This window comes from Quercus lobata, chromosome 6 (genome assembly GCF_001633185.2).
Source record: "Quercus lobata isolate SW786 chromosome 6, ValleyOak3.0 Primary Assembly, whole genome shotgun sequence".
In the NCBI taxonomy this organism is placed as follows: domain Eukaryota; kingdom Viridiplantae; phylum Streptophyta; class Magnoliopsida; order Fagales; family Fagaceae; genus Quercus; species Quercus lobata.
This window is the reverse complement of record NC_044909.1, coordinates 25418397-25441698: the sequence shown is the minus strand read 5'-3', so window position 1 is coordinate 25441698 and position 23302 is coordinate 25418397. Positions and strand designations below refer to the sequence as shown.

The 23302-nt window shown below is 40.2% G+C and overlaps 1 protein-coding gene across 1 annotated transcript; it reads right to left on the bottom strand.

The window, feature by feature from the left end:
* Positions 1-16675: 16675 nt before the first annotated feature.
* LOC115950033 lies at positions 16676-17265 on the bottom strand. The gene is made up of 2 exons (XM_031067285.1): positions 16903-17265; positions 16676-16789 (listed from the first exon to the last, which is right to left on the bottom strand). The coding sequence occupies exons 1-2, from the start codon at positions 17263-17265 to the stop codon at positions 16676-16678; spliced, it is 477 nt and encodes a 158-aa protein (XP_030923145.1).
* Positions 17266-23302: the final 6037 nt, after the last annotated feature.

Below are 23302 nucleotides of genomic sequence, written 5' to 3'. Positions count from 1 at the left end.
TCATCAACCAGCTCATGAATAGGATGAAGAACTTTGTTGGTAGGGTAGTTAGGGATCCATTTATCACCCACAACACTTATTGAAGACCCAGTACCAACCCTCCAGCAATAGCCTGACTTGAGAATAGGAAGAGCAGCCACCAACCTTCTCCAAACATAAGAACATCCGGGAGACTCTTTTGCCTCAAGAAAAGTAGACCGAGGAAAATACCTTGCTTTGAAGCACTTTGATAATAAGGAATCATGGTCTTGAAGCATTCTCTAGCCCTGTTTAGCCAACATAACTAAATTAAAATCCCTTAAGTCTCGAAAACCCATACCTCCCTCTCGCTTTGATGTAGAAAGCTTATCCCAACTCCTCCAATGAATCTTCCTTTCATTACCTACTTGACCCCACCAGAATTTGGCACATAAATTATCCAGTTCATCACATAATTTCATAGGAAGTTGGAAAACACTCATGGTGTATGTCAGTATGGATTGAGCAACAGCCTTGATAAGGACTTCTTTCCCAGCTTTAGATAACATCATTCCCTTCCAACCCTGTAACTTCTTCCACACTCTATCCTTGACATAAGAGAAGGTATGGTACTTAGCCCTACCAATCAAGGTTGGTAGGCCTAGGTAAGAGTCAAACTTCATTACTTCCTTAACACCCAAAATCTACAACAGCTGCTGCCTCTGAACTGCTGTTGTGTTTGTGCTAAAGTAAACAGATGACTTTTCCAAATTTATGCATTGACCTGAAGCATTTGCATAAGTTTGGAGAATCTCCATGATGGCCTCCCCTTCAGTCTGTGAAGCCCGGCAAAACAACAGAGAATCATCTGCAAACAATAAATTAGTAACTCTAGGTGCACCTTTACAAATAGACACTCCCCTTATCCTCCCTTCCAACTCTGCTTTTGCCAACAAAGCTGTGAATCCTTCTACACATAACAGAAAAAGATATGGAGACAGAGGATCGCCCTGCCTGATTCCACGCGTAGGATGTACCATTCCATAGGGTTGCCATTCACCAAAATAGAAAAGGATGGAGTGGTAACACAACTCATCACCCTCTCTATCCACACTGCTGGAAAGCCCATTTTCTCCATGATCTTTTGAAGGAACTACCATTCCACACGATCATAGGCCTTGCTGATATCTAACTTCAATGCCAAAGAACCTTTCTTGCCCTTCTGTCTAGCATGCATTGTATGTAGTGTCTCATAGGCCACCAACACATTGTCTGTAATCAATCTCCCCGGAACGAAGGCATTCTGTGTAGGTGAGATAATATGTGGTAGAACCTGTTTCAACCTGTTGGCCAATACTTTGGAAATAATCTTGTAAATTACATTACATAAACTGATTGGCCTAAAATCAGACATTTTCTCTGGATCTTTCACTTTAGGAATAAGAACAATATTTATGTGATTGATTTCAGGTAACATATTACCATTATTTAAAAAATCTAACACAGCAAAAACCACATCATCACCCACTATGTGCCAAAATTTTTGATAGAAAAGGGCATTCATACCATCGGGTCCAGGCACCTTAGTAGGTCTCATTTAGAATAAGGCCACTTTGACTTCTTCAGCAGTAAATTCACTAGATAAGATCATCAGCATATCTTCAGTCACCCTACTTGGAACAGCATCCAAGCACTCCTCCATTTGATCACCAGAACCTGCATGAAAAAGAGTGTTAAAATAATCTGAAGCTATTGCCACCACATCTTCCATTTCCTCCACCCACTGCCATTAAGCATTTTTAATGCCCCTAATGTGGTTCTTCCTTCTCCTTTGACTAGTTTTGGAGTGGAAAAATTTTGTATTTTTATCACCATGTTTCAACCAAGAAACTCTAGACCTCTGGGCCCAATAAATTTCTTGTTTCTGAAGAAGCTCATCCATCTTTTTGCTCAACTCCAAGTACTCGACCTTACTAGCATCAGAGACTTCTACTTCATTCAACCGGTCCAATTGTTTTTTAAGTTACTTTAATTGCTTCAACATCCGGATCAGTCTTGGCCGAACCCCACCTCAACAATTTTTCTCCACACGATTGAATTTTCTGCTTAATAAATTCAAGGCCATGTGTATCAAAAAGATCTCTACCCCAAGCCTCCTTCACCGTCTCCTCACAATCATCTAGCAGCAGCCAAGACTCCTCAAACTTAAAGCTTCTCTCCCTTCTCTGTCTTTGGGGATCAAAAGATTGTACCTGCAACAACAATGGTAAATGATCCGATGCATGGGTAGATAAATGTGTAATTCTGCTCAATGGAAACTTCCTTAACCAAGCTTCATTAGCCACACCTCTATCCAACCTAATTTTTGTATTTGCCTCCCCTGGTCTCTTATTGTTCCATGTAAGAGGATAACCCTTAAACCCAAGATCTTGAAGATGACAAGACTCCAAAGCTTCCCTAAAAGCATTAACCTGTGAAGTTTGTGGTGGCCTTCTGCTTTTCTTCTCTGAAGCATGCAAAAAAGCATTAAAATCCCCTATAACCATCCACGGTCCTTCCACAAAAGTCCTCAAATATTCTAATAATCTCCACAATTTCTCTTTCTGCTGAGCCTCCGGCCACCCGTAAAAACAAGTCAGGAACCACCTAAACCCATCTTCCTCTGTTACCACTACTAAGACATGGTTTGCAATATAATTAATAACCTCCAAATTAATAGTGTTCTTCCACAAAAAGGCTAAACCTCCACCAGCATTAGGATGCTTGACAATAATTTTATTTTGCAACGACAAATTACTATAAAGATCTTCAAAACTATCCTTATCCAGTCTAGTCTCCATCAGAAAACAGACTATGGGAGCTTGTTCCCTCACAATTTGCTGATATCTTCGCATCACGACCTTCCACACTACCCCTAACTTCCACTCTTCCTTTTTTTGTTTGAAGATCTTCATCCTGGTCACTGCTGTTTGTACATGTGTCTCTCTTCCCAAGTGATGGTAACGTGAGTGCCTTTGTTAGACCACCAAGCCCAAAATCCATCCTATTGATACGAGTCCATGTGGTTTTGGGCCTAGATACGGATGGCCCAGTTGTATCCACTAGATTAGCTTTCTCCAAAACCAGCCCATCAACCTGATAATCGGCCTGTTCTCCCTCCAAATTAGAGACAACTAAATCTTTCTCAAAACCCGTGTGTGAGTCATTAATATGCTGAACAGGTGGCAAAACACTCGAAATATCCCGTTCCAGCCCAGAATCCACATCCATAACGTTTGCATGGCCAGCTTCTTCAAAAACCGAAATTGTTGCTACGTTACCTAAATTCTCGGAAGTTTCCTTATCAGTCCCGTTAAGGTTTCCTGGACCAGCAACTTGCGCCGCCATCGTTCTCCTCATACCCTGACCACTCAGTTCAGACGGTTGCATGAAATCACGGCCTGCATCCTCTGTTGAACTGGATTTAGCACCAGTAGACTGACTGGCCGCGCCCCTTGAACGCCCCCCTATTGCTCTAAGAAACTCTCCATACTGGTACTCTTCAACTCCACCATTCTTCTCTGCTGCATAATGAGCAGCACAGTTCTTGAAGTCATGCCCCAAAATCCCACAATAATGGCAGAAAATAGGTAATCTCTTGTATTTGTAATCCACCCAATACCGCTCTCCATCCGTCCCAGCAATAAAACCTCCTCTCCAAAGGGGCTTTGAGATTGGTAAGGCCACCCTAACACGCATGAAAAAGTTAACATCATCCCTCTTCTTTTTCCATTCAACCTCTTCCACTTCACCCAAGCGGCCTCCAATTTGTTTAGCAACCTGAGGAGAAATCATATCTAACGATGCTCCCCAGATTTGAACCCAAAGCGACGCATTCTACATCTTTATATTCCCCACGATCATGCCTTTTTTCCATCTTTTTAGCATAAAAAGCTGATTTTCGAAAGACCAAGGACCACCTCTCAAAATCCTATCCATCTCAAATTCTGAACGGAATTTAAACTGAAATAAGTTTGGGCTGACTTCTAAAATCTGCATCACATCATCAACGCCCCAAGCCCTCCGTATTGTGTTCTTAGCAACCATCTTGTTAAAGGGCTTGCACGTTAAGAATTTCCCGATTAAACTTAGATTACAACTCTCCAAAACTTCTAATCTACCATCATCAGATATGGCTATGATCTCTTCCTCGTCAGATGTAAGCCTTAGTTTATTCATACTATCAGCCATCTCATCAGCCATGTAAAAGAAAAAACAGAAAACAATACCCTTCGCACAAAGCCAAGGGAGGAAGAAAACTCGTGAAGGCACGAGAGAGAAGACTCCACGCTAGTGCTGAGTTAGAATTTTTAAATATATATCCAAACTTATTATTATTATTTAGTTGCCACGTAAGCTTAAAATGTGCCAACTACACACCATTTGCCACATAAACATTTTCCATTAGTAGGTTAATGACAGTGACTAAATTGACTGTAAGTTAAAAATAACATGGACCAAATTGGTTACTACCAAAATATAGAGAAAAATTTGATTGGGACTTCAAAATGTAGAGACCAAAATAGCATTTTCTCCTATCAAAAAATTAACAACTAAATTTCCAGATTTGGAACTTTAAAAACCAAAATGATAATTAAACCAAAATTAAATGAATCCAAAGAGAATGGGTTCACAACTCACAAATATTTATAACATACCATGATAGCTAGGTACCACCTCCAATGGATCGGAAATAGATACGGCGGAAAAAGTGATTAAAGAGCCTTCATATATATACATATACATATAGCATGGAGCACCAAAGGTCACAAGTTGCGGGCTGGCTGTGAGTGTGAGATTGTGTATTTTGAATGAGTTGATATGTTTTAGTAATACAGTTTTCTTATTTCCACAACCTAAGAGCACTAGCATCCAAAGATGTATCTTAGTTTCAGTTGGATTATTTTGATAAAAATATTAAATTTTATTTTAAAATAATTGTTCTGTTGATGACTATAAATATTATTGATTAAATGGAAGTTTAGTGGCTGAATTTATATGACAATACTTCCTTACCAAATACATTTCCTAATAAAAATTGTAGGGACACGTTTGACAGCCCAAGCCCAAAGTGTGTGGGATATTGGCCCAGTGAGCCCAATACAATAAATTTGTAGAGAGTGGGTTAAAGAACTAGGCCTTAATGAATTGGACAATGGCTTGAATAGATTTAGAAGATGGTCAAGTAAGAATAAGGAATACAAAACTAAATGAATTCACTGTCCAAGGAGGTTATTTTTCACATAAATCAATTAAACAGAGTACAGGTACAATTTTAATTGCTACAGTATTCAGTTTCTATTTTTTCGATCCCTTCCTCACGAGAGGTCTCTTACATTATATAGCTCCCTCTGAACCATCTTGATCCTACACTTGTTGATCATTTGAGTCCTTACTTGAGTACCTATCCCATCAGACACCCACTTTGGCTTTTCGTGAGTTGTGATTGCCAAGGTAGCACTGTTCAGGAGTCTCCTCCATATAAATGCGGCCAGAAGAGTAGCTGTAGTGCATTTAATGCGGTGGTAACAGTTTTCCCTTAGATATTTTTGAGTTCCCATCACCCTGGTACGTTTATGATGCACGTCCCTGTCACTTGAGTTTCATGGAAGGTCACCTTAATTATTAGGATACATACTGGAGCTGTTCCCAGTTTATCCGAGGAGATGTTCCTCCTCGGACCACCTTCCACTCATTCCCTACTTATGAGACTTTAGACTGGAATTACCCATAGCTATTTATTCCTCCTTGGACCATTCGTGTCCTCGGACTAGGCTCAAGGCCCAATATACACTTTAGGCCCTTAACCTTACAAAAATGTTTGTGACCACTAAAAGCAAGTTATGATGTTTCCATCTATATATAACTCAATGTTTTAATGGGTTATAATTCCATATAATTGCCATTGCATTTAAATGTCCATCTGCGATATACGTTTAGTCAAATAACAAAAGGAAAAAGTTATTTTAAATGTTAATGCCATTAACATGGTTTGTAATGACTTATAGCACATATATTTTCTATGAGAAGTGCTACGTTCACAACATTTTTACAATATTTTCACAACAAATCATGGGTGGTTAGTTGTTATTGGTTCAAATGTGAATTTAGCACTGAGATTACTTTTTTAACCTAACAATAACAACCAGTAACAACCTGCCACTTAGGATTTGTTGTAAAAATATTGTGGACATATCATTTCTCATTTTCTATATATACAACACTATATGTCCGGCCATGTTTGAGAGATATAAAAGCAACTTTTTGTCCTTATATATTTTCATGTAATAGAAAACTATGATATATTTTAGGATAAACGACATAATTGGTACCTATCCTTTACACCAAATATTAATTTAATCCCTAACTTTTCAATTATATCAATTTAGTCCCTAACATTTTAGTGTCATGTCAATTTAATCCTTGTCATTATTTCTTGAATGGAAAAATCTGACGTATTAAATGAAATAATAAAAAATTAATTTTCCCTACACATCAATGCCTAAGTGTATAGCCATGTCAAATTTTAAATAATAAAAAAATTAAAAAGCCTAAATTTTTGTTCCCATGTGTGTTAAAGTTTATTCTGAAATCTCTGGTTTCTCTCTCGTGTCATTATAACCTCCCTCTCCCTCACCCTCAATCTCACTACCACCTCAATATGCACTCTATATTGTGCTAAACCTAAATTACAAGTCTATCTTAGTATTTTACAACTTAGAAAACAAAAAAATGGCACCAAGCAAAGCTACTCCTACTCGGGAATCTCATCAATGCTGTGGACTTGATCTTCGAGATCTCAAGACTTCAGATGCATTTTCAGGAGGCAATGTCACGATCTCAACAGGAGATTAAGGCTCTTGAAGCCTTTGTTTAAAGATTTGGAAGAGATCAAAGTCAAAATCTTCAAAGATATCGTTAAGGCTCTCATTTTTTTTTTTCAACGAAGCTTTGGACCAAGGGCGTAGCTATGTGTAAGGGTGGGGGTGCCATGGCCCCCCCAAAATTTTGAAATTTATATATATATATATATATATATATAATTATTTTAATATTTTTAAAATTTAGTCTAAAAAATAAGATTTGGCCCCCCCAAATATTTAATTTAATCCAATTATGCTCTTAAAAAAAAATGGTCTAATAATTATAGAGACATAACATTATTTTTCATAATTATATTTTTTATTGTAAAATATGCTTTTATATCTGTTAAATATTTGATAAAGTTTGGCACCAAACATATTTGAATCTATATCTTTTTCAACCAGTTATGTGGCAATTAACAAGTCATTGACTCATTAAAAAAATATTGTCACTAAAACTATACATGAAATGCCTCTTTAGTTACTACATAATGGGTTAGAGCAAGATAGCTTCAAATATGTTTGAAGCTATTCCTCCATGTTTTGAATCATTCACGTTTTTGAAAATTTCATTAGTTCAATTGAAAGATGTAGGGCTAAGAATTTGAGGCCCAAGCCCAAAATGTATGGTGTCTTGGTCCAATGAGCCCAATACAATGAATTTGTAGAGAATGGGTCAAAGAATTAGGTCCTAATGAATTAGACAACGACTAGTATTGGATTAAATGGCAATCAAGCACAAATAAGAGGTATTGATGTCAATGGACTTTCAGTCCGAGGAGGCCACAATTATTGTATATTGATAACAGTTGAATACTAAGACAGTTTAGATTGCTACAATGTTCTCTTTCTATTTTTCCGATCCCTTTCTCATGGGGGTTCTCCTAAATTATATAACTCCTTTCTGATCATCTTGACCCTACACTTGTTGATCATCTGAGTCCCTATTTAAGGACCCATCTCATCAGACACTCCTTTCAACCTTTTGTGAGTTGTGGTAGCCAAGGCAGTATTGTTCAAAGGTCCTCTCCAAATTAACGTGGCAAGAAAAGTAGCTGCAGTGCATTTAATGCGGTGGTAGCAGCTTTTCCTTAGATATTTTGAGTTTCCTTCCCTCTCACATGTTCATGGGGCACGTTTCTATTGCTAGAGTACATACTTGGACTACATTCGTCGTATCCAAGGAGGAATTCCTCCTCGGATCTCCTTCCCTTCATCTCTCGCTTATGAGACTTTTACTGTGAATCATTTAATAGTTATTTGCTCCTCCTAGGACTTGTTAGTGTCCTCAGATAAGGCCCAAGGCCAATACATTATTTTGGGCCCTAGTCCCTACAATAGCCCATCAAAATTTAGATTTTTCCCTCTCATCCAAGGAGAAAAAGTGGGGTTTTGATTTTTAAGAGATAAGATCAATTGATTTTTGATTCACACGTGTGAGAGTGTAGTTTTATATGCCTCATGATTGTTTCTGACGCTTCGTAGTCTACGAGGCGCTATTAATTACTCCAGGCAACTTTGTGTCCCTCGCATCCAACGGCGAATCGTAGATCCAATGGCTGACGTTTCTTCTAGTATTTTGAGCAGGAGTACTCCCTTCCATCTTCTCCTTCTATATAAAGCCTTGAAGGAACCTCCTTTTCCTCTCTTTTTTATGAATCTTCAAGAACTTCAGAGAACTCTAATGCCCAGTCTTCATAAAACGCACCAAACTCTTGAGTTTCCATAGTCATTTCCAGTAAGAAGTTTTCTTTCGAAAAAATCTCTGTAAGTTTCAAAGATTTTCATAGGAGTACTCATAAGTCTTCATTTCTTTATATTACCCTTTTTCTTCTCGGCCTTTCTCCTCAGCCTCTTAGTTTATCTAGATGGCTAGATTCAAGCATTTAGTAGACACACCGGCCGGTATGGAGGGCTTTAGGGCTAAGTACTGTATTCCACAGGGGGTGGTTTTAGAATATTGCCCCCCGGACCGAGTACTAACTGATAAGGATGTGGGTTAAGTAATCATTCCCATGATTGCTTTCATAGAGGGAGGAATGACGCTTCCCATGGGTAGGATAACCAGGGACTACTTGATTAATCATAGATTGACCCCCTACCAGTGCGCCCCCAACCTATTTAAGGTCTTGGGCTGCGTAGATGCCCTGAGCGAGCAAATGGGCTTAGGGCTCACGTGGCACGATGTGGTTCACATGTACGAGTGACACAAGCTTGCCAGTGCGGGTTACTACCTCAAATCCTGGTCTGAGATCGTCAGGCTAATATCCTGTCTCCCCAAGTCCAATAAGGGTATGAAGGATGACTACTTGATTGCCTCAGGGGAAGGGAATGAAGGTCTTCATTGTCCAACTCAGATAGGAGATCCAGGTGTGGTACCTTTAGGATCAGTCCCTTTGGAAGGGGACTTAGCCTTTTAGCTTTACTCTTTTTACTTAACACTTCATCTTCTTTTGGTAGAAAATATTCTTTTTGGCGATCTGACCATTATTTCCTTCTTAGATGTTTTGCAGATAAAACTCACGTTGCTCCGCGGCTCAGTCATACTAACATCCAGGCTCTTAATTACCTTCTTAGGTCAGAGATTTTTGTAAGCGAGGATGGACAACTGCAAGCCGCTCACCTGATCTTGGATTACGAGCCTCTGTCCCGCACCTTCCAGGATATAGGCCAAGCAATAAGAGCCGAGTGTTCAAGGTTAGCTTAGATCGACGTCTCTAAGCCAGGATTTTTAGCTCAAAGGGATCTTCCCTCGGTTACCTTGCCAATTCCACAAAACCTTCCACCAGCTGCACAACCACCTCCACAAAACCTTCCTGAAATAGCAGCATTTCCTAAAGAGGAGATTGGCTCATCTCGCCTTTCATTAAAGGAGGAGATAGACAAATTCCATTTCGAAGAAAACAATCCGAGGGCTCCTTTAATTAACCTCTTAGACACCGAAGGTGAGTCAGACAGGAATTCCGGCGTTCGCACTCCCGTTCTTGTAATTGCCTACCCCGATAACTCCTCCGACGAAGAGGAAGACAGTATGGCCTTGAACAAGGGTAATAAGAGTCTAAGAGAACTCATGGCCGCTAGGGGTAAGGAGTCAACGTCTAAGGCAACCCCTAAGTCCTAGGCTCCCTCCAATCTTCCCCCTCCCCCTCCGCAAGTCCCTACCGACCTCGGCTTAAAGCCTAACCCCGATTTGAAGAAGAAAAGGTCAGCCGAGATGCTCAAGGAAGGCGAGGTGGGTCCTCGAAAGGGGACAAAGCATCAAAAAGTGACCTAAGAGCCTCGGGACAAGAGGTCACAGTCCGTGGATAGCTAGGAGGAGCAGAATAGGGCTGAAGTGCGCATGACACCGCGCACATGGAGCCCTCGGCTTGAGGTGGATGGGGCACCAATTCCTTGGAATGCCTCAATCCGAGAATACCAGAAGGGCCGGGCCGGATACATAGTTGAAGCCCTGGAGTAGCCCATACTCCTCTCCAGAGATATGGACGCTTACAGGTGCTTCTCACAGAATGATCTTTTCTTGTCCCTAAAGAGGGACCTTGATATGGTAAGGCGGTTTGTCCCTTTACGATCATAAATGCTAAATCGTACTTTGTTTTTGACTCATACTGTTTTCATGATCTTTGGACAGATTACTCAACAAATTTTTGTGGCCGAGGAGTGGTACCGTGACGCTCGTAAGCAGGCCAATGCTGAGGCCCTCTCTCGCGCCGAGATTGAGAAATCACTGGGGGCTATTAAGCAGGAACAATATGAACTAGCTGAGAAGCTAAAAGAGGCAAACTCAGCTCATGCAAGTGCTAAAGCCGGTCTAAAGACCGCAGAGAGGCAAGCTGAGGATCAATACCAGAAGCTGCACGTGACTAAGATAGACCTGGCCACGAGAGGTAGCTAGTTTTAGATCTTAAAGCCATGTTGCAAAAAGCCAAGGAAGAAGCTCAGTTGCCAGGGAGGCAACCGAGGCTGAGAAAAGAGCTTCCTACCAACTTGGTGTGGAGGAAACGCAAGTACGGCTTACCGAGGAGCTATCAGAGGTGTGCAGGGACTACTGCAGCGTGACATGGGACAAGGCCCTGAGCGTTGCTAGTGTCCCTACAGATTCTGTTTGGAGGTTGCCTGAAAGTGTTTACTACCATCCAGAAATTCGAGAAGTCCCTGCTTCTGTCTCTTCTCCTCCTGCTCACACCCCAGAATCTTCCGAGCAGCCTTTGGCTATCCCAGATGCCCTCCCTTTGGCTGAAATTACGAAGGGATCCAGCCAAGCCATTGACCAAGGCCAGGGGGCTAAAGGGGAGAAGGGTAAAGGCAAAGGCAAAGGGAAAAAGCTCTCTATAAAGTCAAAGGATGCTATCAAGGAAAAGGATGCAGAGGTCGAGACTCAGGGAGCTAACCCCCAGGCCTAGGATGTTCCCTCTTCTCAGCCAAGCCAAAATGAAGATCCTCCTGCCCCTCCTGCTGAAGCTTAGCCCTTAGGATTTCTTTTGTAACTCCTTTTGTAGTAAAAATATGTATATTTTTATTTTCTCTTTTTTTTTTTTAAAAGGACACTATGTCCATGCGTAAAATGTACTTATCTTTATCACTTTCAATGAGAATGTTCTTCATTTCATCTTTTGTTCTTTTGCTTTATGTAACTTAAATTTTTATTACATAGCTTTGAACTGATGTTAATGTGCCTTCAATTAAAATTTACAATAATGCGTTGTTTGATAATCTCACTAAATGTCAAGAGTAAAGTTATGAATGGAATCTGAGGTAATGAAGACTAACATGCATAGACTTATACAAGTTTAAATTACAGTTTGTAAATTATGCATAAATACAAGTTTAAATTTGCCTTGGGTCTGTTTTGGCTTTAAGTCCTGTTTAAACATTTACGTGTATGCCTTTGAGTATTAGTTTCATCCCCATATGTGGTTCGAAAGATCTGACACATTTTAAGATCTGTTTGTTATTTGAGCAGTCATCAGAAGTAGTTAATTTTCCTCAAGCCTATGGTCCGAAGAGCCATGTAAAACTTAGGTTCTGTTTAACACTTGGATTGATGTCAAAAGTTGTTAATTTCTCCTAAGCCTGTGATCAGAGGAGCCATGCAGGGCTTAGGTTCTGTTTAACACTCGAGTAAATGTCTAAAGCAATTAATTTCCCCTAAACCTGTGGTCAGAGGAGCCATGCAAGACTTAGGTTCTGTTTAATACTTGGATTGATGTCAAAAGTTGTTAATTTCCCCTAAGCTTGTGGTCGGAGGAGCCATGCAGGGCTTAGGTTCTGTTTAACACTCGAGTAATGTCTAAAGCAATTAATTTCCCCTAAGCTTGTGGTCCGAAGAGCCATGCAAGACTTAGGTTCTGTTTAATACTTGGATTGATGTCAAAAGTTGTTAATTTCCCTTAAGCCTATGGTTAGAGGAGTCATGCAGGGCTTAGGTTCTGTTTAACACTTGAGTAAATGTCTAAAGCAATTAATTTCCCCTAAGCCTATGGTCCGAGGAGCCATGCAGAACTTAGGTTCTGTTTAATACTTAAGTAGATGTCAAAAGCTATTAATTTCCCCTAAGCCCGTGGTCCGAGGAGCCATGCAGGACTTAGGTTCTGTTTAATACTTGAGTAGATTGAGAGACAATAAGCACGATGCCCTTATACAACAGAAAAACTTATTGAGAAAGGAAATTTTCATTAATAATAGTACCTTTTCAGGTTGTTTACATTCCAAGGGCGTGGAATTACATGCTCATCTAAATCTTCTAGAAAATATGCCCCAATACCAGCTACTGAGGTGATGCAATATGGTCCTTCCTAGTTTAGTCCCAGCTTTCCCCATGCTGGGATCTTAGCATTGCCCAGAACTTTCCTCAACACTAAGTCCCCAAGCACTAGTGGCCTCAGCTTTACTTTGATATCATATCCTTGCTTAAGTTTGTGTCGGTAGTACGCCAGTTGGACCATTGCACTTTCCCTTCTTTCTTCAATGAGGTCTAAACTTTTCTCTAGCAGCTCGTTGTTGCTGCTCGAACAGAATGAGTTGGTTTTTAGTGTTGGAAAGCCCGTTTCTAGAGGAATAACGGCCTCAGCCCCATAAGTCATCGAAAAGGGGGCCTCTCCTGTTGATCTGTAGAGTGTGGTTCGATACGTCCATAGAACATGTGGCATTTTTTCCACCCATCTTCCCTTCGCGTCGTCTAACCTCTTCTTAAGTCCGTTCACTATGACTTTGTTAGTAGCCTCGGCTTGCCCATTCCCCTGGGGGTAGGTTGGGATAGAATATCTATTCATAATTCCTAGTTCGCAACAGTACCTCCTGAAAGCCTTACTATCAAACTGGAGACCATTGTCCGAGATGAGGGAGTAAGGGACCCTGAACCGGGTAACAATGTTTTTCCAGACAAACTTTTTAATGTCTACATCTATGATATTCACTAGTGGTTCAGGTTCAACCCATTTAGTAAAGTAGTCAGTGCCGACGAGCAGATACCTTTTGTTCCCTACTGCCTTGGGAAAGGGCCCGACGATATCCAAGCCCCACTGAGCGAACGGCCAAGGGTTGGACAGTGGATTGAGGATCCCTCCTGGTTGATGTATGTTTGGTGTAAAACTCTAACACTAGTCGCACTTCTTCACGTATTCGTGTGCTTCTTTCTGCGTGTTTGACCACCAGCAGCCTTGGGTGATGGCCCTATGAGATAAGGACATGCCTCCTGTATGGCTTCCACAAATTCTTTCGTGTAATTCCTCCAGGATTAGTTCTGAGGCCTCAGGGTGTACGTAAAGCAAGTATGGTCCAGAAGAGAAGCGTTTATACAGCTTCTGGTCCTCGGATAGCCAGAACCGAGAAGCGTTTCTTCGTATCTTGTTAGCTTCGTTCTTCTCTTCGGGCAAGATGTCTTCTTTTAGAAATAGTACCAAAGGGTCCATCCAGCTAAGTCCCACTCTGACGTGGTGGACATGGATCACTTCTCTTTTCGTCACTGAGAGTTTGTATAAATCTTCAACAAGGATGACCTAAGGTAAAAATTGAGCCAAGGAGGTGGCAAGCATGGCCAAAGAGTCGGCATGTGTGTTTCCACTCCTAGGGATGTGCAGTAAGCTAAAAGAATCGAAACGTGATCGTAGGCATTTAGCTTGGTCTAAGTATTCTTGCATTCTTTCGTCTCTTGCTTCTAACTCCCCATTTACTTGGCCAATGACCAGTCTTGAGTCCGAGAACATGTTTACTGCTTTTCCGCCCAGTTTCTGAACCATGGACATTCCTTCTAGCAGGACTTCATATTCAGCCTCATTATTCGTGGCCGAGAAGCCCAGTCTCAGTGACTTTTTTATGATAATCCTTTCAGGGGAAACCAAAACTAGCCCCACTCCAGAGCCCCTTTGGTTTGCTGCGCCATCAACATATACTTTCCAGCATGTGGGCCCTTGTAGAGAGATTGCACCAACTGATTTTTCATCCATGTCTTGCGCCCATGCTTCTTCTTCTAGCGAGGGTTCAACAAATTCAGCCACCAAATCTGTGAGGACTTGGCCTTTCACGGAGGTACGAGGCATGTACTTGATGTCAAAAGCCCCTAGAATCGTGTCCCACTTAGCAACTCTCCCTGTATAATCAGCATTTCAAAGTATGGACCTGAGTAGGAGTTGGGTTAGAACAATAACTGTGTGTGCCTGGAAGTAATGGGGAAGCTTTCGTGTATCTTGAACTACCGCTAGGATGGCCTTTTCTAGTGGTAGGTAGCGAATCTCGACTTCATGCAATGATTTGCTCACGTAATAGACTGGTCGTTATATGTCGTTGTCCGTTCATATCAGCACTAGGCTTACTGCATGAGGAGCCACAGCATGTAGGCGAACAAGATTTCGTCGGCCTCAGGACTGGACATGATTGGTGGCCGAGACAGATACTCTTTAAGTTGTTGGAAGGCCAAACCACATTCTTCAGTTCATTCAAATCCCTTTCATTTATTCAATAAGAGGAAGAAAGGTCTACACCTATCCGCCGATCGAGAAATAAAACGGTTTAAGGCAGCAATCATGTCGGTAAGCTTTTAGACCTCCTTGGGATTCCGAGGTGGCTGCAAGCTGTTGACAGCCCTAATTTGATCGAGACTGACCTCAATTCCCTTGTGGGTCACCATATAGCCCAAGAATTTTCCTGATCCTACCCTAAATGAACATTTGGACGCGTTGAGACGTAGCTTGTGTCTCCTCAGAATTTCAAAGATGTCGCCAAGGTCTCTCACATGTTCGAACCCCACTTTACTCTTTACCACTATGTCATCTATATATATTTCAATGCTCTTACCTAGCTGCGGCTCAAACATTCTGGTCATCATTCTCTGGTAGGTGGATCCTGCATTTTTCAAACCAAAAGGCATCACCTTGTAATGGTAGTTTCCAATGGGAGTGACAAAAACTGTCTTTTCTTGTTCGTTTGTGGCCAGGGGTATCTGATGATATCCTTGGAAGGCATCTAAGAAGCTCATCCGAGGATGGCCAGTGATCGCGTGTACCAACTGATCTATCTGGGGCATAAGGAATGGATCTTTTGGGCAAGCTTTATTCAGATCCGTGAAGTCTACACAGACTCGCCACTTTCCGCTCTTCTTCTTCACCACTACAGTGTTTGTCAACCACTAGGGTAAAAAACTTCTTTGATTGCCCCTGCTTTCTTAAGCTTCATCACCTCATCCCTAACAATGTTGGCATGCTCCTTCGACGAACGCCGGGGTGGTTGTTTCTTAGGAGTAACGGATGGGTTAACGTTTAGGTGGTAGCAGATGAAGCTCGGATCAACCCCTGGGGCCTAGTAGGCGTCCCACACAAACACGTCCATGTTTTCTCTGAGAAAACCAATTAGCTCTTTTTTCTCTTAGGGAGGTAGTTCCGAGCTGACTTGAAAGAACTTTTCTGGATCAATGCCAACAGAAACCTTTTCTAGATCCTCGCATTTTGCCTTCTCGGCTGATTCACTACCGGGCAATGCCGGGGTTGCTGATTGCTATAAGCCCTTTTCAGCAGAGATCGAGGGCTCAACATTGGGTTGGCGTGAGATGGCAACCACCATGCACTGTCTGGCCATGGTCTGATTCCCCATAATCTCTTTGACCTGGCCCTCCGACAGGTACTCACCTTCTAGTGCAGGGTAGAAGAGACAGCTCCTAGGACATAAAGCCAAGGTCTAGCTACAATGGTCGTGTAAGGTGAATAAACGTCAACTACAATGAAATTCACCTCCACCACGTCTGAACCTGTTTGTATGGGTAGTCTGATCTGGCCCCTTGAAGTAATGGTCTTCCCCTCAAAGCTTACCAGAGGGGAATCGTACACCATTAAGTCCTCGGGTTTTAAGTTCAACCCCTTGTACAGGTCGAGATACATTACTTCCACAGCGTTGCCCTGATCTATTAGCACTCTCTTCACATCATATCTTCCAATCCTGAGCATGACAACCAGAGCATCATCATGGGGTTGGATGGTTCCAACCTTATCTTCATCCGAGAAGCCCAGCACGGGTGAGGCTATCTTCTTGGCCTTTTTGGACTCCCGATCGTCATGTTCAGTGGGAAGCCAAGCCACAGACATTACTCTGGAAGGACAAGAGCTGGTCCTTCCCAGAGCGGTAAGGATGACATTTATCGTGCCTATTGGAGGACTTAAGAAGGTGTCTCTCCGGGTCTCAGTATTCACCTGTCCTTGTCGACCACTGGAATGATGTAGGAGGTGTCTTAATTTTCCCTCTCGGACCAACTGGTCCAAATGGTTCTTCAAGTTCCTGCAGTCCTCAGTGGTGTGCCCCGGTTCTTGGTGGTATTGGCAATACAGGTTTTAGTTGCGCTTCATGGGGTCTCCTGCTATCTTATTTGGCCATTTGAAGAACGGTTCATTCTTGATTTTCTCCAAAACCTGATGTACCGGATCTCGGAACACAGCATTAACTGCCTGTGCGTCAACAGATCCGAATTACCCTGCAAAGTCTATCCTCTGTCGGTCGTTGTTATTAAATCAGTCCGACCTGAAGTCCCTCCTCTCCTGAGAGACAACCTTTGCTTTACCTTTTCCCAGCTGCTAGTCCTCTTCAACCCTTTTATACTTGTCGATCCGGTCCATAAGTTGGCGCGGCTAGTGACAGGCTTTCCTATTAGGGATTTTCTTAAACCATGCTCAGTTGGGAGGCCACTCTTGAAAGTGTTGATAGCAACGTCGTCATAGTTACCTTCTATCTCATTATACATCTCCCAATACCTGTCCGAATAGGCTTTTAGGGTCTTCCCTTCTCGCATGGACAAAGACAGAAGGGAATCCAATGGCCGAGGAACCCTGCTACTCGTGATGAAGCGAGAGCCAAAGGCCTGGGTCAACTGCTTAAAGGAATCTATGGAGTTTAGCCTGAGGCCATCAAACCATCTCATCGCCATCGGTCCCAAGCTGGACGGAAATACTTTGCACATCAAAGCCTCATCTTTGGAGTGGACGGCCATCCTCTGGTTAAATTGGCTTATATGCTCTACGGGATCCGTTTGACCGTTGTACATAGTGAAAGTAGGTTGATAGAATCGCCGAGGAAGCTTAGCCCCTTCTATCTTGTGTGTGAAGGGTGACTTGGAGATTCGATCCAAGGCCTTACTCATGGCATCGTTCACTAGACCTTTACGGGACGGACTTCTGTGGCTACGTTTATGGTGGTGCTCTTCCTCACAAGAAAATGTCTCACTTGGTGGAGTTCTTGACCTTTGCCTATAATTGTCATCCCCTTCATCACTAGTGTCTAAACTGGAAGGGGAACGCTTCCGCTGCGCATGACGTAGTTTCCTTTTTAAGTTGTCAATCTCCTGTTGTAGGGCTTTATTATCATCCTGTTTTTGGGATACATGACTTCTCATCTTAGAATGGCTTTTGCTTGTATGGGTAGTACGTACACTACCCTCTCGATGTTTGTCCTGATCTCTTTCCCATTCAAGGTTAAGAAAGTTGTCCTGCCGTTGAGAACCTGCAGGCTCTGTTCGGTGTGGACCTGCCTGGTGTGGACCTGATCCCACCATGTTTAAGGTACAAGTTCTTCCCACAGACGGCGCCAATTGTAGGGCTAAGAATTTGAGGCCCAAGCCCAAATGTATGGAGTCTTGGTCCAATAAGCCCAATACAATGAATTTGTAGAGAATGGGTCAAAGAACTAGGTTCTAATGAATTGGACAACGGCTAGTATTGGATTAAATGGCAATCAATCACAAATAAGAGGTATTGATGTCAATGGACTTTCAATCCGAGAAGGCCACGATTATTATATATTGATCACAGTTGGATACTAAGACAGTTTAGATTGCTACAGTGTTCTCTCTCTATTTTTTCGATCCCCTTCTCATGGGGGTTCTCCCACATTATATAGCTCCTTTCTGATCATCTTAACCCTATACTTGTTGATCATCTGAGTCTCTACTTATACCCTCTCGATGTTTGTCCCGATCTCTTTTCTGTTCAAGGTTAAGAAAGTTGTCCTGCCGTTGAGAACTTGCAGGCTCTGTTCGGTGTGGACCTGCCTGGTATGGACCTGATCCCACCATGTTTAACCGTTGCACTCGCTGAGGTACAAGTTCTTCCTACAGATGGCGCCAATTGTAGGGCTAAGAATTTGAGGCCCAAGCCCAAAATGTATGGAGTCTTGGTCCAATGAACCCAATACAATGAATTTGTAGAGAATGGGTCAAAGAACTAGGTCCTAATGAATTGGACAACAGCTAGTATTGGATTAAATGGCAATCAAGCACAAATAAGAGGTATTGATGTCAATCGACTTTCAGTCCGAGAATGCCACAATTATTATATATTGATCACAGTTGGATACTAAGACAGTTTAGATTGCTATAGTGTTCCCTCTCTATTTTTCTGATCCCCTTCTCATGGGGGTCCTCCCACATTATATTGCTCCTTTCTGATCATCTTGACCCTACACTTATTAATCATCTGAGTCCCTACTTAAGTGCCCATCCCATCAGACACCCCTTTCAGCCTTCTGTGAGTTGTGGTAGCCAACACTGTTCAAAGGTCCTCTCCACATTAATGCGGCCAGAAAAGTAGCTGCAGTGCATTTAATGTGGAGGTAGCAACTTTTCCTTATATATTTTGAGTTTCCTTCCCTCTCACATGTTCATGGGGCACATTTCTATTGTTAGAGTACATACTTGGACTACATTCGTCGTATCCGATGAGGAATTCTTTCTCGGATCTCCTTCCCTTCATCTCCCACTTATAAAACTTTTACTGGGAATCATTTAATAGTTATTTGCTCCTCCTCGGACTTGTTAGTGTCCTCGGACAAGACCTAAGGCCCAATACATTATTTTGGGCCCTAATCCCTACAAAAGATTTTTTACTTACTTTAGTATAAAATTTGATAATTTGTATCGAAAATGAAATTTTTTAAGAATTTCACTATAAAAATAGTAAAAATGAATTTTATTTATGTAAGATCACCACCAAACATAATTTTGATTGAAATTACTAAGTTCTTTATGTTGTTGTTTGGTGTGTGTATGTATATAACATATCAAATAAAAAAGTGTATATATAATAAAAAAGCGTATGTGTGTGTATGTGGGGTTGTCTTGATAAATATATTAGAGTTGCAACTTGGCCCCCCCAAACAAAAATTCCTGGCTCCACCCCTGCTTTGGACAAAGCCAAGGATTTGCTTCTATTGGGAAGCAAAGGCAGCAAGCTTTACATGGTCACCACTAGTTTCTTCCTTTGCCTAGAAATATGTTCTTGTTTTTTAATGCTCTAAGACATGATTGTGAAGCTCTGCCTTTAGATTTAATGGTTTTATGTAGCTACAGATATCGAAGAGAGAAGAAATAAATTATAAATTTGAGGAAGTTACAATTCATTTTAGGCGTAAATGCACTTTTAGTCCCTACATTTTGACTTTTTTAAAAAAAAATTTGGTCCCTACCTTTTAATTTTACTACTTTTAGTCCCTAAACCAATTAACGGGTGTTATTTTCGTCCTTTCTGTCAGTCAACTAACGGAAATAGCTAAGGTGGTTGCCGGAGGATTTAAAATATTATAAAAAATGCCACATCACCCATGACACATCAGCATATAAATTTAAAAAATTAATTTATTAATTTTAACTAAATAATAAAAATAAAAACAGAATTAAAAACTAAAATTCACATGAATTAGTTTTTAATTCTGTACATTATCAGAGATTTCTTCAGCGTCCTTTTGGAGATCTGAGAAAACAAAGAGAGTAGAGAAACCCCAACCCTCCTTCTCCTCCGCCACCACCACCGGCGCCACTGGCTTTTTTCGGTGCTTCCGATTTTGCTTCTTTTTCTTCTTCTATTTGTGGTTTCGGTTTTACTGCTTCTTTGTCTTTCTCATCATTCAGTAACTATTTGTTCTCTTCCTCCATTTTTGTGTCAACACTCTCTGGAAAATGTAAAAGCTGTTGTTACTGTTGTTTGTTTCAAATTTCTTAAGACTAAAGACTCTCTTCGAAGAAGACAAAGAGAGATAGAGAGAGAGACTGCCTTTGCGATCTGATTTTCTCGGTCTCGGCCACTGTCTTGGCCACAATGGAGCTCGTCGATCTCGGCCTTCGTCCCAGTCTTGGCCACAATGGAGCTCGCCGATCTCGGCCACCGTCTTGGCGTGGGTTTGTTGACTGATCGATGGTTTGGTGACTTTTTCAATGGCAGTAGTGGTCATGTTCTGGAATTTTTGTGGGTTTTTGAGCTAAAGTTCATGTTATGAAGAAATGTTTTTGATCGGTGGGGTGGTGGTGGTGGCTTGATTGTGTCGGTCATTGGTGGTGGGATCTGGGTTTGATTGTGTTGGTTTGAGTTTGATTGTGTTTGATTGGGTTGATCTGGGTTTGTTGTGATTGGTTTCTTGATTTGGGTTTAATCTGGGTTGGTTTGTTAACTGGGTTTATGGGTTTGATTTGCTGAGAATTCGATGTTGATTGTGTCAGATCTGATGATGCTGGGTTTGAGGATCTCTGAGGTGTTGAATTTGGGTTTTTTCTCTTGTTTTCATTTATGTCCTAGTGATCTGGGTTTGAGTTCTTGGGTTGCTGGGTTTGTGTTCTTGTGATGGGTTTGAGTTCTTGGTTGTTGGGTTTGATTTGGGAAGAATATGAAGAACAAGTTGTAAAATGAAGAACAATCTGAAGAAGATGAAGAACAATCTTAATTCATGTGAATTTTAGTTTTTAATTCTGTATTTATTTTTATTATTTAGTTAAAATTAATAAATTAATTTTTTTAAATTTATATGCTGATGTGTCATGGGTGATGTGGCATTTTTTTATAATTTTTCAATTCATCCGGCAGCCACCACAGCTATTTCCGTCGATTGATTGACGGAAAGGACAAAACTAACACGCGTTAATTGGTTTAGGGATTAAAAGTGGTAAAATTAAAATGTAGGAACTAAAATGGAAAAAAGTCAAAATGTAGGAATTAAAAATGCATTTACGCCTTCATTTTAAAAGAACATTAACTTATATTTCGTACGTTAGATTAACATCTCAGATGAAGTTAAGAAAGGAGAAGAAATTTGGGGTTTTAGAAATTTCTCCGAACTTTAAAATTCACATGGGAATAGAGGCTTGGGTTTTTTTTATTTATTATTATATAAAAAAAAAAAGTCTGGCATGGCTATACAGTTGACAGTTGATATGAAAGGAAAAATCAATTTTTTATTATTCAGTTTAATACATCAAATTTTTCTATTCAACAAATTGACACAATTGAAAGGTTAGAGATCAAATTAACATTTGGTGGGACCAACTATGTAATTTAGCCTATATTTTATTTGTTTGTTTTCTTTGCTTAAAAACATATATATATATCCCTACTACACTATTTCTGGGCAAAAGAAGGTACTATATTGAGAGCTTCTTATCCTACAAGCGATGTAGGCTTGTAAGGATAAGTAGCGAAGGTGACTGGATTGTTGTATCCCTTAGGTGGCACGCACAATGTTTTAGTCTACTACACCGGAAACCTCGTAAATGCGTGTATCATCTCAAGACAGTGACATGGTCCACGCCTGAACCCCGCAATCTAAAAATATATATGAATTGACAGTAAATTACTTATTGTTATGAAATTACTTTAAAGCATCATCAAGATAATATCTTTCCACTATTCACTAATTTTATGGTAAATCTAATTTATGTGAATTTTAATCATTTATATGATATGTTGAATGTAATGAAATTCAATTTATTTTTCAATTATTGTTCTTAGGAACAACAATTCGAGATGATGTTTAATGTTTGCGGTATGTATGATGTGATTATATATATTATTGTTATATATATATATATATATATATATATTTGATAAAATGGAGAATTCATTACATATATATTTATTGTCCATGAATAAAAAAATCCTTCTTGATTTTTCTTTAAATTCATTGGTTATATATGTATTGATAAATTGTTTATGTTGGCACATGGAATGGTGGCAATGGAATAACAATTTCGTGGAGATTCAATTCAAGAGCCTTGGAGTTCAGTGTCGGAAATCTCAACAAGCTCTCAATTGAAAGGCAATCTAAGAGGCAGGAAATTATGAGTTTGGGGGTAAAGTATCTCTTATTCTATTCGATATATTGCTACCATATAAAAATAAAATTTTGTATGCAGACACCTAAAATTGCTATGGCCTAAACATGTGTATATACATAATAATATAATTTGGGCCTTATGTCAATTTTTATGCATGACATATAATATCTTCGGATACTTACTAATATGTATCACAATGCATTTTATGTGATTGTTAAAGTCGTATAAAAAATTACTATCTGATTGCTGTGTAGTACCATGAATTTAAAAAGACTTTATGCATCATAAGTAATATTTTTATTCATGTGTAAAATTATGAATAAAATATAAAATATCATATCCATAATTCTCTCTCTAATTCCAGGCATGTGATGGAAAATTTTATCTACAATTCTGTGATTTTCACTATTTGGTTTTTCTAGTGTTAGTCATGGCCGAAATAAATAGTATTGACTAAATGCCTTATAAACATTATCTTTTCAAATGTTTAGACGTTTTAAATATGGGAAGATATACAAGACTCTTATTTTTTGATTTGATGAGGAAGAACCAACGTTCAAATGTCATTTAAAAAAAAAAAAAAGTGTTTATGTGAAATTGTTAAATCTCATGAATTTTTATAAACCCCACAAATTATGGTGTTTCTATTTTGAAGAACTTTATATTGAGAAGAGTTCATGTGCCTTTAAATAATTAAGAATTTTATGTGGCACGTTTTTCATTTAAATTTTCTCAAATAGTGGGGGTATTGAAATTGAGGAATATGGACAAAAAAATGTTTTGGGAAATATTATTTGGGACTCATAAAATAGTTTATTAATTTCAACTATATAAATTATCTTGAGAATTGAGATAAAAAAATATTTTTTGG